General features: G+C 43.1%; 4 protein-coding genes across 4 annotated transcripts; all 4 read right to left on the minus strand.

Annotated features, from left to right (window-relative positions):
- Positions 1–5451: 5451 nt before the first annotated feature.
- On the minus strand, positions 5452–6393 carry LOC143006636 (olfactory receptor 10J5-like). The gene has a single exon (XM_076157878.1). It carries the CDS (start codon positions 6391–6393, stop codon positions 5452–5454), a length of 942 nt encoding a protein of 313 aa, XP_076013993.1.
- A 2490-nt stretch (positions 6394–8883) lies between these two features.
- Positions 8884–9825, minus strand: LOC143006645 (olfactory receptor 6N1-like). Its single transcript, XM_076157885.1, has one exon. The coding sequence runs from the start codon at positions 9823–9825 to the stop codon at positions 8884–8886; it is 942 nt and encodes a 313-aa protein (XP_076014000.1).
- A 2503-nt stretch (positions 9826–12328) lies between these two features.
- Positions 12329–13270, minus strand: LOC143006646 (olfactory receptor 6N1-like). The gene has a single exon (XM_076157886.1). It carries the CDS (start codon positions 13268–13270, stop codon positions 12329–12331), a length of 942 nt encoding a protein of 313 aa, XP_076014001.1.
- Positions 13271–16139: 2869 nt separating this feature from the next.
- LOC143006647 (olfactory receptor 6N1-like) lies at positions 16140–17087 on the minus strand. The gene has a single exon (XM_076157887.1). It carries the CDS (start codon positions 17085–17087, stop codon positions 16140–16142), a length of 948 nt encoding a protein of 315 aa, XP_076014002.1.
- Positions 17088–17243: the final 156 nt, after the last annotated feature.

The following is a 17243-nucleotide window of genomic DNA, read 5'->3' on the forward strand; positions in this document are numbered from 1 at the left end:
GCAAGCTTGTGCCAACCAGCCGAAGTTAAGCTTCCTCAAGATACAACCAATCTCCGGTCCTGCCTTTCAGAATAAAAGCATCGCGGAGTCCTGGGCCCAAAGTCAGACTCAGGTTGTCAGTGTTGACATTGATTGACGTTATATGATGAAGACTCATGCTGCCTTCACACTGCACAGGAGTGTACAGTAGGGGGCGCCACTACGCACAAAGGAAGATTCACTTGTTGGCTGCTCTCCAGATAAACACAAAGCCGGTGAGGGTGGAGCAGAGTGTGTAACGTGTGTGCGTGTGTATGTGTTTGTGTGTGTATGTGTGTGTGTGTGTGTGTGTGACAGACACATTAAAGCTACTGTATACAATTAAACAAACAATTAAAGATCTCCTGATCTCTGCTCCCTGTCCCTGCGTCACATCGTGAAATAGCTGAGCCTGGAACTGAGACTTGAATTGCATTAAACTTGACCTAAAGTTGTGATTTGACTCAGGCTGCTCTCAGGTCACCTGACTCGTGTGGTGTGGACTTGACACTTCATCTCCACTGCTCTTCAAGATTTCACCAGACTAAATCTGAACCCCCTTTTATTCTCTAGCTCTCATTTGTTTTCCGGTGTGTCTACAGTTAACTTGACGCGGCAGACCGTTGCTCCATAACAGGAAGTTCATTCCGCCGCACAGGACAGAAGGAATGTTCACATCCGCAACATGGACACAGGCGGCGCCACTGAGAAAGGGAATTTTGAGGGGGATTTTGAACATATTGTAACTTCCGCTTTCCTTCATCGTGGGTCATCACCATAACATGTCTGCCTGTGTGTTCCCACTCTCTCCCTATATTTGTCTGTTTCTCTGTCTATCTGTCTGTCTGTCTGTCTCTCTCTCTCTCTCTCTCTGTCTTTGTCTGTCTATCTGTCTATAGCTCTATCTGTCTATCTGTCTATCGCTCTTGCTCTCTCTCTCCCTCTCTCTCTCTCTCTCTCTCTCTCTTTGTCTGTCTATCTGTCTATAGCTCTATCTGTCTATCTGTCTATCGCTCTTGCTCTCTCTCTCCCTCTCTCTCTCTCTCTCTCTCTCTCTCTCTCTCTCTCTCTCTCTTTGTCTGTCTATCTGTCTCTCTCCCTCCCTCTCTCTCCCTCTCTCTCTGTCTATCGCTCTCTCTCTCTCTCTGTCTCTCTCTCTCTCTCTTTGTCTGTCTATCTGTCTGTCTCTCCCTCCCTCTCTCTCTCTCTCTCTCTCTCTTTGTCTGTCTGTCTATCTCTCTGTCTGTCTGTCTATCTGTCTGTCTGTCTGTCTGTCTGTCTGTCTGTCTGTCTGTCTGTCTCTCTCTCTCTCTCTCTCTCTCTGTCTCTCTTTCTCTCTCTTTGTCTGTCTATCTGTCTGTCTCTCCCTCCCTCTCTCTCTCTCTCTCTCTCTCTCTTTGTCTGTCTGTCTATCTCTCTGTCTGTCTGTCTATCTGTCTATCTGTCTGTCTGTCTCTCTCTCTCTCTCTCTCTCTCATGTTCACTGTGTTTTATAAATTACCCCTGAAGTGACTTACTGGTGATGTAACGTGTGTGTGTAACGTGAGTGTGTGTGTGTGTGTGTTTGTGTGTGTGTGTGTTTGTGTGTGTGTGTGTGTGTGTGTGCGTGTGTGTGTGTGTGCGTGTGTGTGCGTGTGCGTGTGTGTGCGCGTGCATGCCAGCTTTAAAACTTTACGGCCTCATCCCATCATGTCATCTAATTGTTTGCATGTTTTTGCCCATATTAAGTCAATGTTTAGTTTTTAGTCTATTGTTGCTTAAAGGGACATTACAACCTAAATGAGAGACCCCCCTCTGTCCCCTCTGTCCCCTCTGTCCCGCTCTGTCCCGCTCTGTCCCCCTCTGTCCCGCTCTGTCCCCTCTGTCCCGCTCTGTCCCCCTCTGTCCCCTCTGTCCCCTCTGTCCCCCTCTGTCCCGCTCTGTCCCCTCTGTCCCGCTCTGTCCCCCTCTGTCCCCTCTGTCCCCCTCTGTCCCCTCTGTCCCCCTCTGTCCCCCTCTGTCCCCTCTGTCCCCCTCTGTCCCCTCTGTCCCGCTCTGTCCCCCTCTGTCCCCTCTGTCCCCTCTGTCCCCCTCTGTCCCGCTCTGTCCCCTCTGTCCCCCTCTGTCCCCTCTGTCCCCCTCTGTCCCCCTCTGTCCCCCTCTGTCCCCCTCTGTCCCTGACCCCACATGTGTCCCCTGACCACACCTAGGAGAGTGCTGTTGATTCCACACAATGAACATAGAAGAGGGAAACACAAAGACACATTTGTTGAGATCTTCACACTCTGAGGGTCACAGGTCCATCTCCAGTCCCAAATCAGGACCCCTGTGAGACAGACAGGCAGGAGGGACGTCTTCATTTCACACCCGTGTGACTGTAGAGTGCAGGTCCAAACTCTCAACTCCATTCTGGACACCAACAATGTCCCAAACAGCTCCAGTCAAAGGTCAAAGGCCACCAAAGGGCCAGGTTGAACCCCGGGTTGAACCCCGGGTTGAGGGCTTCATCAACACAAACACGTCTCACGAGTCAAGACTCCACACGAACAAGTCTGACCTCAAAGTGCAGACTCATCACAAGTCACAGTGAAAACTAGTAAACACCAGAGCAGAGGCTTACACACACACACACACACACACACACACACACACACACACACACACACACACACACACACACACACACACACACACACACACACACACACACAGCAGCCGGCAGGCTGCAGGCTTTTGGTCTTATTTGGCCATGAGCTGCTCTGAATCACAGCTACAGTGAAGTGTTCACTCAAGAATGTGTGGCAGACACACAGGAGGGGGGAGGTGTGTGTGTGTGTGTGTGTGTGTGTGTGTGTGTGTGTGTGTGTGTGTACGTATGTGTGTGTGTACGTAGGTGTGTGTTTGTGTGTGTACATGAGTGTGTGTGTATGTACGTGTGTGTGTACGTATGTGTGTGTGTGTGTGTGTGTACATGAGTGTGGGTGTATGTACGTGTGTGTGTACATGTGTGTGTGTGTACATGTGTGTATGTGTGTGTTTATGAGTGTGTAAGTGTGTGAGTTGACGCGTATATGTGTGTGTACGTATGTGTGTATGTACGTGTGTGTGTGTACATGAGTGTGTGTGTACGTTGCTATGGTTACATATTTACACACGTTGGCCTGGTTTTGTGCAGATATCCTGAATATGAGTGTGTGGCAGCAAAACATAAAGATTCTGCTGTCATCGACCAATCACAGTGGATATGCTAATGAGCTCATGAATATGGAAGAGTGTGTTTGGACGTAAACACTGACAGAGAAATGGACACTGAAGGACGAAGATGAAGAGGGGGGACATGAAGAGGAGGGACATGAAGAAGATGGACATGAAGAAGAGAGACATGAAGAAGAGGGACATGAAGAAGATGGACATGAAGAAGAGAGACATGAAGAGGAGGGACATGAAGAAGATGGACATGAAGAGGAGGGACATGAACAAGATGGACATGAAGAAGAGAGACATGAAGAGGAGGGACATGAAGAGGAGGGACATGAAGAAGATGGACATGAAGAAGATGGACATGAAGAAGAGAGACATGAAGAAGAGGGACATGAAGAAGAGAGACATGAAGAGGAGGGACATGAAGAGGAGGGACATGAAGAAGAGGGACATGAAGAGGAGGGACATGAAGAAGATGGACATGAAGAAGAGGGACATGAAGAGGAGGGATATGAAGAAGAGAGACATGAAGAAGAGAGACATGAAGAGGAGGGACATGAAGAGGAGGGACATGAAGAAGAGGGACATGAAGAGGAGGGACATGAAGAAGAGGGACTTGAAGAGGAGGGACATGAAGAAGAGGGACATGAAGAGGAGGGACATGAAGAAGAGGGACATGAAGAAGATGGACATGAAGAAGAGGGACATGAAGAAGAGGGACATGAAGAAGAGGGACATGAAGAAGAGGGACATGAAGAGGAGGGACATGAAGAGGAGGGACATGAAGAAGAGGGACATGAAGAGGAGGGACATGAAGAAGAGAGACATGAAGAGGAGAGACATGAAGAGGAGGGACATGAAGAAGAGAGACATGAAGAGGAGGGACATGAAGAGGAGGGACATGAAAAGGAGGGACATGAAGAAGAGGGACATGAAGAGGAGGGACATGAAGAGGAGGGACATGAAAAGGAGGGACATGAAGAAGAGAGACATGAAGAGGAGGGACATGAAGAAGAGAGACATGAAGAGGAGGGACATGAAGAAGAGGGACATGAAGGAGAGGGACATGAAGAAGAGTATTCCATCTCTGTCTCTACTCTATCTATGTGTTGGTGAGAATCAGCTGATCCAGTGTGACCCACAGAGACAAACCCCTGCCTCACTGCTCCTTCTGTCTTCTCCCACTGATCGGGCTTTAACAGCTTCAGTGTCATAATTATGTTAGCAGGGTTAAAAAGAAGCAAAATGAAACTAAACAACAGAGAGAGGAACTGAGCTGAGAGGTGAGAAACCATCACCCAGCTTTGCTTCCCTTTAATGAAGACATGAAAGTGTGTGTCTTCTCTCAGTTGGGGATGAGCAGTACTGAGCTGTGACCAGCAGAGGGCAGCATGAGGCAGCGCTCATCAGGACACAGAGCAAATAACAAAACATGTGATTACAAATTGTTCAACCTTTATTACGTCAGGCTTATTAAGAACAGTGATGTAAAGTCACACACACACACACACACACACACACAAACACACACACACACACACACACAAACACATATTTGTGTTAATTTTCTCCTTGAAGAGGAGGGACATGAAGAAGAGGGACATGAAGAAGAGGGACATGAACAGAGACATGAAGAGGAGGGACATGAAGAGGAGGGACACACACACACACACACACACACACACATTTGTGTTCATTTTCTCCTTGAAGAGGAGGAAATCCTTTATGTTTCCTTACCAAATCATTTTTTTACATGAAAAGATCAGGCACTTCTGATGTACATTACACTGAGGAAGTCCATCCAGTAGCTAGATGGAGTTAAAGCACTGTGTGTCAGAGCAGTAACTCACTGGGGAGTACAAACACACACTTACACACTCAGGGAGAGACACAAGATTTACACCAGCCACTCGTCTGTGGATCCATTTAATTTTTTATCAATTGTACAATAATCAAGTATAGCACTGATACAGTACATCTTTGACATTACAAAAAACAGATCAGTCTCCAGAAAAACTAGACACAAATGTAAAGCCAGGCTGAACTGTGAACCTCCTACCAAGGTATCAATCAGAATCATGCTGTATGTGACAATCAATGTCTCCCTGACTGCTAAATTACTGCTAAAGCTGAGTCAAAGCGCTCATCCAAACCCTAAAGCTGAACTTTGTGGTGTTTATCCCATCCATCAATGAACATGTTTGAGATTATAAACCAAAGATGCTCTAAAACGTTTACACATTCTAAGTTCAGTTAAGTAAACATTGGAGACAGCCTGTAAATTCTAACAATCCTAGTTCTGATCTGTGGCAGGCTGAGGCCGTACATGAGGGGGTTATTGGTCGGGGGAATGATCAGAAACGCCAGAGACAAAACAACAATGATAAAGGGGTCAATTTCATCAACCTCCAAACGACTGAGTGAAAGTTCAGAAAACAGTGAGATGCAATAGTTGACAAAGGTCACGATGTGAGGCAGGCACGTCTGCAGCGCTTTGCCCCGGAATTCACTGGAGCTTCTCCTGCACACGATCAGAATGCGTAGGTAAGAGTACAGGACGAAGACGAAGGGGAGGAAAATGGTGATGATAGTTAGAAAAAGACCGGCTATATTGTTCATGGTTGTATCCACACAGGAGAGCTGAACCACAGGCCAGTTTGAGCAAGACAGCCTGGGAATCTTATTCCCACATAAAGGCAATCTGATGGTCAGATGAAGACAGAAACCAACACTAACTACAGGATAGATCCAAGCAAACAACAGAAGATCTCTCACCAACCTAAATGACATCTTCCTGTGATAATGCAAGGGATGGCAGATAGCTACATACCTATCATAGGACATGGCACTGAGAAGAGTCAGCTCATATGATGCATATGTGTAAACAACATATATCTGAGTAAAGCAGGAGGGACGTGAGATCAAATGAGTGTCGCTCAGAAGGTCCATCAGAAACCTGGGGAAGAATCCGGCTGAGCCATACAGAGAGTTAATGCACAGAGAAGAGATTAAGATGTACATGGGCTGATGCAGGGACTTCTCCAGGCAGACTGTCACAATGATGAGAACATTAGCAGAGATGATAAACATGTACAGCAACAAACACAGGAAGAAGAACAGATATCTGAAGGCCCCGTAGTCTGAAAACAAAGTGAAATGAAAATAGAACGGAGTCAAGCTGCTGTTGTTCTTCATGTCTGCACAACAGCACAGATGGAGGAGAGATGGAGGAGAGTGAGAGAAATTCTCCTGATTTAAAGTCCCTTATTTTAAACAACAAACAGGGAGCTAATGAGAATATAACAATGAAATTTAGACATTCATTTACGTCATTAAAATGAACAAATTTAAGGTAAATCAAAAGACAAAATTTAATCAATAAGGAGGGAAAGTAAAATGTCAAAGTCACACGAACAACAAACACAAACAACCTCATATTCCTCATTGAGGAGTTAGAAATGAAACAAGTCCTGACATATATTCAGCAAACATGTTAAAGCTTCACTCAGTCTGCAGGAGAGGAGATCTGAGAGGTTTGTGTGGGTTCTCTCTGATCTAAGCCAGACTGAAGCAGCAGCTCTACATTTATCCTGGTGTGTGTCCAAACAGCATCAGAGGAATGACCTTCATACATCACACCCCCTGAGTCAGTGACTGGATTTTGGTTGTCAGGTGCAGTCATTGTGTTGCATTGCATCATTTTCAGTCATGTTATTTTTTCTGATTGTTGATTCAGAATCAGAAGTGAAAAAACTGAAAGACAGTTCCTGTGTGTGTGTGTGCGCGGCACAAAGTACTTTTTGTGTCCTTGTTCAGTAAAAAGTCTGTGTATTTCTACATGCAGAGTTTTTCAATTTCGGTATTTACCTTTACATTTTTTGTACAAAAAAGAACAAAACAAAACATTACACTAATGTTTCCATTGTGGTGAAAGTCATTGGACTGATTAAAGGTCCATAAAGTGATGGAACCCTTTTGTTTTTGTTCAGATTTACATTATTATTATTGTTTTCGCTGTTAGAATTGTCCTGCAACTGATTCTGCAGCCCCCACAGTGTCACATGCAAATGTGACATTTTGAGGGCAGTATGAGATCCAGCCAGATGAAAATCATTTGTTGTTTGGTCAATAGAGCTGCATCAATCTACATAGGCCACGCCCATATTCTGCCAAATGCTTCTTTCACAAATTTACAAAAACTACAAAAGTACTTCATCAAACTAGTCCCCGGATTTTTTTATCTGATTTTTTTCCAGAGGAGACCGTAGACAGAAAACAAAGTGAAATGAAAATAGAATGTATGGAAGAAAGTATAGTATGGTATAAGCCTGTTCAAGCCTGAATCAGACCGTTACTCAACATTGTTACATAAACAGTCAGGACGTTACAATAGCAGGAACCTCTGGCATGAAATGGGCCCCGGCACACAGATCCCACACACACACATACTAAAATCCTTGTTCGTCATAAAGAGCGTATATTTTGATCAAGATGTGTGATTGAATTTAAGAAGAAGCCTCTCATCTCTGTCTCTGTGAATTGATGACTGGAAAACTTCCAAATTTGGCGTCACGAACAGGATAGAGATAGCAGCCTGCTGGGCTGTCACACCTGGGGGCAGAAGCTCAGGTGTGTCTCTCCACACAGAGATGGCCATCAAAGGTGAGCAAATTTGCTTGTTTAGTAAATGTACTTTTGTGTAGAGAGGGCAGATTTACTCCCACGACAGGGACAGCTAGAATCTTCACACAACCACCATTCGTTAGCCTGTGGACAGCACTTGATTGGAGCCAATTTCATCCTACAGGACCAATGAAAGTAAGAAGCAGTCTGCTCGAATTCTGTTTGTAATAGATTGGCGACCTATATATAATTTTGTGGGTTTTTAATGTAATTATTTGCTAAATTGCTGTTTCATATGTTGTTTTATAAGTCATTTTTGTTCTGTCTTTCTATGTTAAACACACCAAGGACCAGAGCAAATTCCCTTTGAGCGTAAACTCAATTGGCAAATATAGCGACTCTGATCTCGTTTCTGATTCCAAATTGAAACTGAAATCTGAGATATACCCAGAGCTAGAGGACAAAAGGATAAATGTTTGAACTCACACTGCAATCTAAGCCAGGTTTTTCTGCTGCCCCAGGTTACACAATCACTGCTCTGATTACCTTAACACAATGTCTGCCATATTGGATCAGGCACTTCTGATGTACATTACACTGAGGAAGTCCATCCAGTAGCTAGATGGAGTTAAAGCACTGTGTGTCAGAGCAGTAACTCACTAGGGAGTACAAACACACACTTACACACTCAGGGAGAGACACAAGATTTACACAAGCCACTCGTCTGTGGATCCATTTAATTTTTATCAATTGTACAATAATCAAGTATAGCACTGATACAGTACATCTTTGACATTACAAAAAACAGATCAGTCTCCAGAAAAACTAGACACAAATGTAAAGCCAGGCTGAACTGTGAACCTCCTACCAAGGTATCAATCAGAATCATGCTGTATGTGACAATCAATGTCTCCCTGACTGCTAAATTACTGCTAAAGCTGAGTCAAAGCGCTCATCCAAACCCTAAAGCTGAACTTTGTGGTGTTTATCCCATCCATCAATGAACATGTTTGAGATTATAAACCAAAGATGCTCTAAAACGTTTACACATTCTAAGTTCAGTTAAGTAAACATTGGAGACAGCCTGTAAATTCTAACAATCCTAGTTCTGATCTGTGGCAGGCTGAGGCCGTACATGAGGGGGTTATTGATCGGGGGAACGATCAGAAACGCCAGAGACAAAACAACAATGATAAAGGGGTCAATTTCATCAACCTCCAAACGACTGAGTGAAAGTTCAGAAAACAGTGAGATGCAATAGTTGACAAAGGTCACGATGTGAGGCAGGCACGTCTGCAGCGCTTTGCCCCGGAATTCACTGGAGCTTCTCCTGCACACGATCAGAATGCGTAGGTAAGAGTACAGGACGAAGAGGAAAGGTAGGAAAATGGAAGTGATAGTTACAATAAGACCGGCTATATTGTTCATGGTTGTATCCACACAGGAGAGCTGAACCACAGGCCAGTTTGAGCAAGACAGCCTGTGAATCTTTTTTCCACATAGAGGCAAACTGCTGGACAGATGAAGACAGAAACCAACACTAACTACAGGATAGATCCAAGCAAACAACAGAAGATCTCTCACCATCCTAAATGACATCTTCCTGTGATAATGCAAGGGATGGCAGATAGCTACATACCTATCATAGGACATGGCACTGAGAAGAGTCAGCTCATATGATGCATATGTGTAAACAACATATATCTGAGTAAAGCAGGAGGGACGTGAGATCAAATGAGTGTCGCTCAGAAGGTCCTTCAGAAACCTGGGGAAGAAGCCGGCTGAGCCATACAGAGAGTTAATGCACAGAGAAGAGATGAAGATGTACATGGGCTGATGCAGGGACTTCTCCAGGCAGACTGTCACAATGATGAGAACATTAGCAGAGATGATAAACATGTACAGCAACAAACACAGGAAGAAGAACAGATATCTGAAGGCCCCGTAGTCTGAAAACAAAGTGAAATGAAAATAGAACGGAGTCAAGCTGCTGTTGTTCTTCATGTCTGCACAACAGCACAGATGGAGGAGAGATGGAGGAGAGTGAGAGAAATTCTCCTGATTTAAAGTCCCTTATTTTAAACAACAAACAGGGAGCTAATGAGAATATAACAATGAAATTTAGACATTCATTTACGTCATTAAAATGAACAAATTTAAGGTAAATCAAAAGACAAAATTTAATAAATTAGGAGGGAAAGTAAAATGTCAAAGTCACACAAACAACAAACACAAACAACCTCATATTCCTCATTGAGGAGTTAGAAATGAAACAAGTCCTGACATATATTCAGCAAACATGTTAAAGCTTCACTCAGTCTGCAGGAGAGGAGATCTGAGAGGTTTGTGTGGGTTCTCTCTGATCTAAGCCAGACTGAAGCAGCAGCTCTACATTTATCCTGGTGTGTGTCCAAACAGCATCAGAGGAATGACCTTCATACATCACACCCCCTGAGTCAGTGACTGGATTTTGGTTGTCAGGTGCAGTCATTGTGTTGCATTGCATCATTTTCAGTCATGTTATTTTTTCTGATTGTTGATTCAGAATCAGAAGTGAAAAAACTGAAAGACAGTTCCTGTGTGTGTGTGTGCGCGGCACAAAGTACTTTTTGTGTCCTTGTTCAGTAAAAAGTCTGTGTATTTCTACATGCAGAGTTTTTCAATTTCGGTATTTACCTTTACATTTTTTGTACAAAAAAGAACAAAACAAAACATTACACTAATGTTTCCATTGTGGTGAAAGTCATTGGACTGATTAAAGGTCCATAAAGTGATGGAACCCTTTTGTTTTTGTTCAGATTTACATTATTATTATTGTTTTCGCTGTTAGAATTGTCCTGCAACTGATTCTGCAGCCCCCACAGTGTCACATGCAAATGTGACATTTTGAGGGCAGTATGAGATCCAGCCAGATGAAAATCATTTGTTGTTTGGTCAATAGAGCTGCATCAATCTACATAGGCCACGCCCATATTCTGCCAAATGCTTCTTTCACAAATTTACAAAAACTACAAAAGTACTTCATCAAACTAGTCCCCGGATTTTTTTATCTGATTTTTTTCCAGAGGAGACCGTAGACAGAAAACAAAGTGAAATGAAAATAGAATGTATGGAAGAAAGTATAGTATGGTATAAGCCTGTTCAAGCCTGAATCAGACCGTTACTCAACATTGTTACATAAACAGTCAGGACGTTACAATAGCAGGAACCTCTGGCATGAAATGGGCCCCGGCACACAGATCCCACACACACACATACTAAAATCCTTGTTCGTCATAAAGAGCGTATATTTTGATCAAGATGTGTGATTGAATTTAAGAAGAAGCCTCTCATCTCTGTCTCTGTGAATTGATGACTGGAAAACTTCCAAATTTGGCGTCACGAACAGGATAGAGATAGCAGCCTGCTGGGCTGTCACACCTGGGGGCAGAAGCTCAGGTGTGTCTCTCCACACAGAGATGGCCATCAAAGGTGAGCAAATTTGCTTGTTTAGTAAATGTACTTTTGTGTAGAGAGGGCAGATTTACTCCCACGACAGGGACAGCTAGAATCTTCACACAACCACCATTCGTTAGCCTGTGGACAGCACTTGATTGGAGCCAATTTCATCCTACAGGACCAATGAAAGTAAGAAGCAGTCTGCTCGAATTCTGTTTGTAATAGATTGGCGACCTATATATAATTTTGTGGGTTTTTAATGTAATTATTTGCTAAATTGCTGTTTCATATGTTGTTTTATAAGTCATTTTTGTTCTGTCTTTCTATGTTAAACACACCAAGGACCAGAGCAAATTCCCTTTGAGCGTAAACTCAATTGGCAAATATAGCGACTCTGATCTCGTTTCTGATTCCAAATTGAAACTGAAATCTGAGATATACCCAGAGCTAGAGGACAAAAGGATAAATGTTTGAACTCACACTGCAATCTAAGCCAGGTTTTTCTGCTGCCCCAGGTTACATAATCACTGCTCTGATTACCTTAACACAATGTCTGCCATATTGGATCAGGCACTTCTGATGTACATTACACTGAGGAAGTCCATCCAGTAGCTAGATGGAGTTAAAGCACTGTGTGTCAGAGCAGTAACTCACTGGGGAGTACAAACACACACTTACACACTCAGGGAGAGACACAAGATTTTCACAAGCCACTCGTCTGTGGATCCATTTTATTTTTTATCAATTGTACAATAATCAAGTATAGCACTGATACAGTACATCTTTGACATTACAAAAAACAGATCAGTCTCCAGAAAAACTAGACACAAATGTAAAGCCAGGCTGAACTGTGAACCTCCTACCAAGGTATCAATCAGAATCATGCTGTATGTGACAATCAATGTCTCCCTGACTGCTAAATTACTGCTAAAGCTGAGTCAAAGCGCTCATCCAAACCCTAAAGCTGAACTTTGTGGTGTTTATCCCATCCATCAATGAACATGTTTGAGATTATAAACCAAAGATGCTCTAAAACGTAACCATAGATCTTTACACATTCTAACTTCACTTAAGTAAACATTGGAGACAGCCTGTAAATTCTAACAATCCTAGTTCTGATCTGTGGCAGGCTGAGGCCGTACATGAAGGGGTTATTGATCGGGGGAACGATCAGAAACGCCAGAGACAAAACAACAATGATAAAGGGGTCAATTTCATCAACCTCCAAACGACTGAGTGAAAGTTCAGAAAACAGTGAGATGCAATAGTTGACAAAGGTCACGATGTGAGGCAGGCACGTCTGCAGCGCTTTGCCCCGGAATTCACGGGAGCTTCTCCTGCACACGATCAGAATGCGTAGGTAAGAGTACAGGACGAAGACGAAGGGGAGGAAAATGGAGGTGATAGTTACAATAAGACCGGCTATATTGTTCATGGTTGTATCCACACAGGAGAGCTGAACCACAGGCCAGTTTGAGCAAGACAGCCTGTGAATCTTATTCCCACATAAAGGCAATCTGATGGTCAGATGAAGACAGAAACCAATACTAACTACAGGATAGATCCAAGCAAACAACAGAAGATCTCTCACCATCCTAAATGACATCTTCCTGTGATAATGCAAGGGATGGCAGATAGCTACATACCTATCATAGGACATGGCACTGAGAAGAGTCAGCTCATATGATGCATATGTGTAAACAACATACATCTGAGTAAAGCAGGAGGGACGTGAGATCAAATGAGTGTCGCTCAGAAGGTCCATCAGAAACCTGGGGAAGAAGCTGGCTGAGCCATACAGAGAGTTAATGCACAGAGAAGAGATTAAGATGTACATGGGCTGATGCAGGGACTTCTCCAGGCAGACTGTCACAATGATGAGAACATTAGCAGAGATGATAAACATGTACAGCAACAAACACAGGAAGAAGAACAGATATCTGAAGGCCCCGTAGTCTGAAAACAAAGTGAAATGAAAATAGAACGGAGTCAAGCTGCTGTTGTTCTTCATGTCTGCACAACAGCACAGATGGAGGAGAGATGGAGGAGAGTGAGAGAAATTCTCCTGATTTAAAGTCCCTTATTTTAAACAACAAACAGGGAGCTAATGAGAATATAACAATGAAATTTAGACATTCATTTACGTCATTAAAATGAACAAATTTAAGGTAAATCAAAAGACAAAATTTAATCAATAAGGAGGGAAAGTAAAATGTCAAAGTCACACAAACAACAAACACAAACAACCTCATATTCCTCATTGAGGAGTTAGAAATGAAACAAGTCCTGACATATATTCAGCAAACATGTTAAAGCTTCACTCAGTCTGCAGGAGAGGAGATCTGAGAGGTTTGTGTGGGTTCTCTCTGATCTAAGCCAGACTGAAGCAGCAGCTCTACATTTATCCTGGTGTGTGTCCAAACAGCATCAGAGGAATGACCTTCATACATCACACCCCCTGAGTCAGTGACTGGATTTTGGTTGTCAGGTGCAATCGTTGTGTTGCATTGCATCATTTTCAGTCATGCTATTTTTTCTGATTGTTGATTCAGAATCAGAAGTGTAAACTGGAAGTGTAAAATGGAAAGACAGTTACTGTGTGTGTGCGGCACAAAATACTTTTTGTGTCCTTGTTCAGTAAAAAGCCTGTGTATTCCTACATGAGTTTTTCAATTTCAATGTTTATCTTTACATTTTTTGTAAAGAAGAAAACATTACACTAATGTTTCCATTGTGGTGAAAGTCATTGGACTGATAAAGGGTCCATAAAGTGATGGAACCCTTTTGTGTTTGTTCAGATTTATATTATTATTATTATGGTTTTCCTCTGGTAGAATTGTCCTGCAACTGATTCTGCAGCCCCCACAGTGGCACATGCAGAGGTGACATTTTGAGGGCAGTATGAGATCCAGCCAGATGTAAACCGCCACACTTGACAACCATGTGGGGGCGCTAAAATGAAGCAAAATACACTTCATTTGCACTTGCAAACTAGAAGGCTCCTATTTAAATGAATTATCATCAACGTGTTTGGTCAATAGTGCTGCATCAATCTACATAGGCCACGCCCAGATTCTGCCAAATGCTTTTTTCACCAATTTGCAAACACTACAGAAGTACTTCTTCAAACTACTCCCCGGATTTTTTATCAGATTGTTTTCCAGAGGAGACCGTAGACAGAAAACAAAGTGAAAGTTGGTATGGCCTGTTCAAGCCTGAATCAGACCGTTACTCAACATTGTTACATAAACAGCCAGGACCTTACAATAGCAGGAATCTTGAGTTTAAGAAGAAGCCTCTCATCTCTGTCTTTGTCAATTGATGACTGGAAAACTTCCAAATTTGGCGTCACGAACAGGATAGAGATAGCAGCCTGCTGGGCTGTCACACCTGGGGGCAGAAGCTCAGGTGCGTCTCTCCACACAGAGATGGCCATCAAAGGTGAGCAAATTTGCTTGTTTAGTAAATGTAGCATTGTGTAGAGAGGGCAGATTTACTCCCACGACAGGAACAGCTAGAATCTTCACGTGACCCACATGTGGTGTCTTTCTGTCTTTCTCAGCAGAGTTTCAAGAAAAATGCTAGTCCTCCATTTTACACCACCATTCATTAGCCTGTGGACAGGAGCCAATTTCATCCTACGAGACCAATGAAGGGAAGAAGCAGTCAGCTGGTATTCTGTTTGTAATAGATGGGCTCACTCAGAGGATGTCAAGGGGTTTGAGATCCTGATGTGGGCGCAGCTTTACTCTATGGTACAAAAGTGTCAAGACCATCCAAGTTGTGGGCTGTGCTTCAGGGTGCATGTGATTTACATCACTTTTACATCACATGCACCCAAAGTATAACTTAGCCTTAAGTGTCAAGCACACAGTGGCCACAGATAGGTTAGAGTGGAAATAATCTGGAGTCTGTGGGTAATTTATGCTGTTAAATATTGTAAGCTTTTGTTGCAGGCAGCAGAGAGTTTTTAGTCCAGCACGGGACAGAAGGTTGCAGAAGGTTTTGGTTGTTTTTTTTGTGCTGATTGTTGGCTTGTTTCAACACTTGGTGTTTCCCTCTGGGAGGGCGGAGGGCCAGCTCGACTATATTAATCATTGACTCTACCACAAAGATTTAAATGTTATACCTGTTTCCAGGCAGGGTTTTTATGAATCAGTGGTGGGCGGATCGATCTAAAATATCACTGTGGTATTGATCAATACTTGCGTGATGAGATCGATACTTAAGTTTAAGTTTCTCTTCTCTACCGTTCAGTACACAACTCCCGTAACATGAAAACAAAACACCCCTCCTCTCACTCACTTTACACTTGTCCACTGCTGTTATGTATGGGGGCATTTTTATCTTTGAAATGTTTATTTTTTATGACTGGTGGATCTCTCTTTGGTTTAGCTTCTATTATTCCTCTGATCTTTCCCTTGTCCTCCATGTCGTGGCACATAAATGTGAGGTGGTGTCCTGGCCCACCATACTAAGGCCCCAAGGTAGCGGCGACGGCCATCAGCATCTATTAACCTCCTTAGGACATGGAGGAGGTTTGTTTGTAGATTGTACAATAAACACATCTGTGTTTATTTTATCATGTAAATGTGATTTCTGTGCCTTCACTCGGTTACACATACACACACAAAACATACACACACACACACACACACACACATATATATATATCCATACATACACACAGTGTATATACTTTACAATATATCCATATACTGTGTGTGTGTGCATATGCATATACACACATGTATATAAGCAAAAACGTAATGAAAAGTACAACAAAACAGTCCTGACAGCACTTTATTGATAGTAACTTATACAAAACCATGACCATGATCCTAGTGGAGGACAATGGAGGATTCAGTTTGTGTTTTGTGTTATGCAGCACCACCAATCTTCAGTGTCCTTAAATGTTTAGCAATGTTTTTTCTGATTTGCGGCAGGTTGAGACCATACACTACAGGGTTATTGATTGGTGGGATGACCAAAAACTCAAGAGATAACACAACAATAACAAAAGCATTTATCTCATCAGATTTATAACGACTGAGAGAAATCTCACAGAACACTGAGATGCAATAGTTGACAAAGCTCACTATGTGGGGCAGGCAGGTCTGCAGCGCTTTGCCCCGGAATTCACTGGAGCTTCTCCTGCACAAGATCAGAATGCGAAGGTAGGAGTACAGGACGAAGGACAGGGGAATGAAAATGGTTGTGATGGTAACAACGCGACCAACTATGCTGTTCACAGTTATGTCTCCACAGGAGAGCTGGACCACAGACCAGTTAGAGCAGAAAATTCTGTGAATCTTATTCCCACATAAAGGCAAACTGCTGGACAGATAAACAATCAAGCTCAGAGTAAAAACAGGATAGATCCAGGCAAACATCAGAAGATCTCTCACCATCCTAAATGACATTTTATGGTGATAGTGCAAAGGATGGCAGATAGCTACATACCTATCATAGGCCATGGCACTGAGAAGAGTCAGCTCATATGATGCATATGTGTAAATAACATAAATCTGAATGAAGCAGGATGGACGTGAGATCAAATGAGTGTCGCTCAGAAGGTCCATCAGAAACCTGGGGAAGAATCCGGCTGAGCCATACAGAGAGTTAATGCACAGAGAAGAGATGAAGATGTACATGGGCTGATGCAGGGACTTCTCCAGGCAGACTGTCACAATGATGAGAACATTAGCAGAGATGATAAACATGTACAGCAACAAACACAGGAAGAAGAACAGATATCTGAAGGCCCCGTAGTCTGAAAACAAAGTGAAATGAAAATAGAACGGAGTCAAGCTGCTGTTGTTCTTCATGTCTGCACAACAGCACAGATGAAAGAAGAAAAGAAGACAAAGGGAGAGATACCTCATAAAGCAGGGTAAAACCTGAACCTCCAACTTTAACCAGAGATATCAGCAGCCTGCATGCATGTGACTGGCTAACAATGTTAACGAAATGTGGTCCTTTAC

Source organism: Genypterus blacodes, unplaced genomic scaffold (genome assembly GCF_046128005.1).
Source record: "Genypterus blacodes isolate CSIRO-AG114 ecotype Tasmania unplaced genomic scaffold, CSIRO-AGI_Gbla_v1 ptg000075l_1, whole genome shotgun sequence".
NCBI lineage: Eukaryota > Metazoa > Chordata > Actinopteri > Ophidiiformes > Ophidiidae > Genypterus > Genypterus blacodes.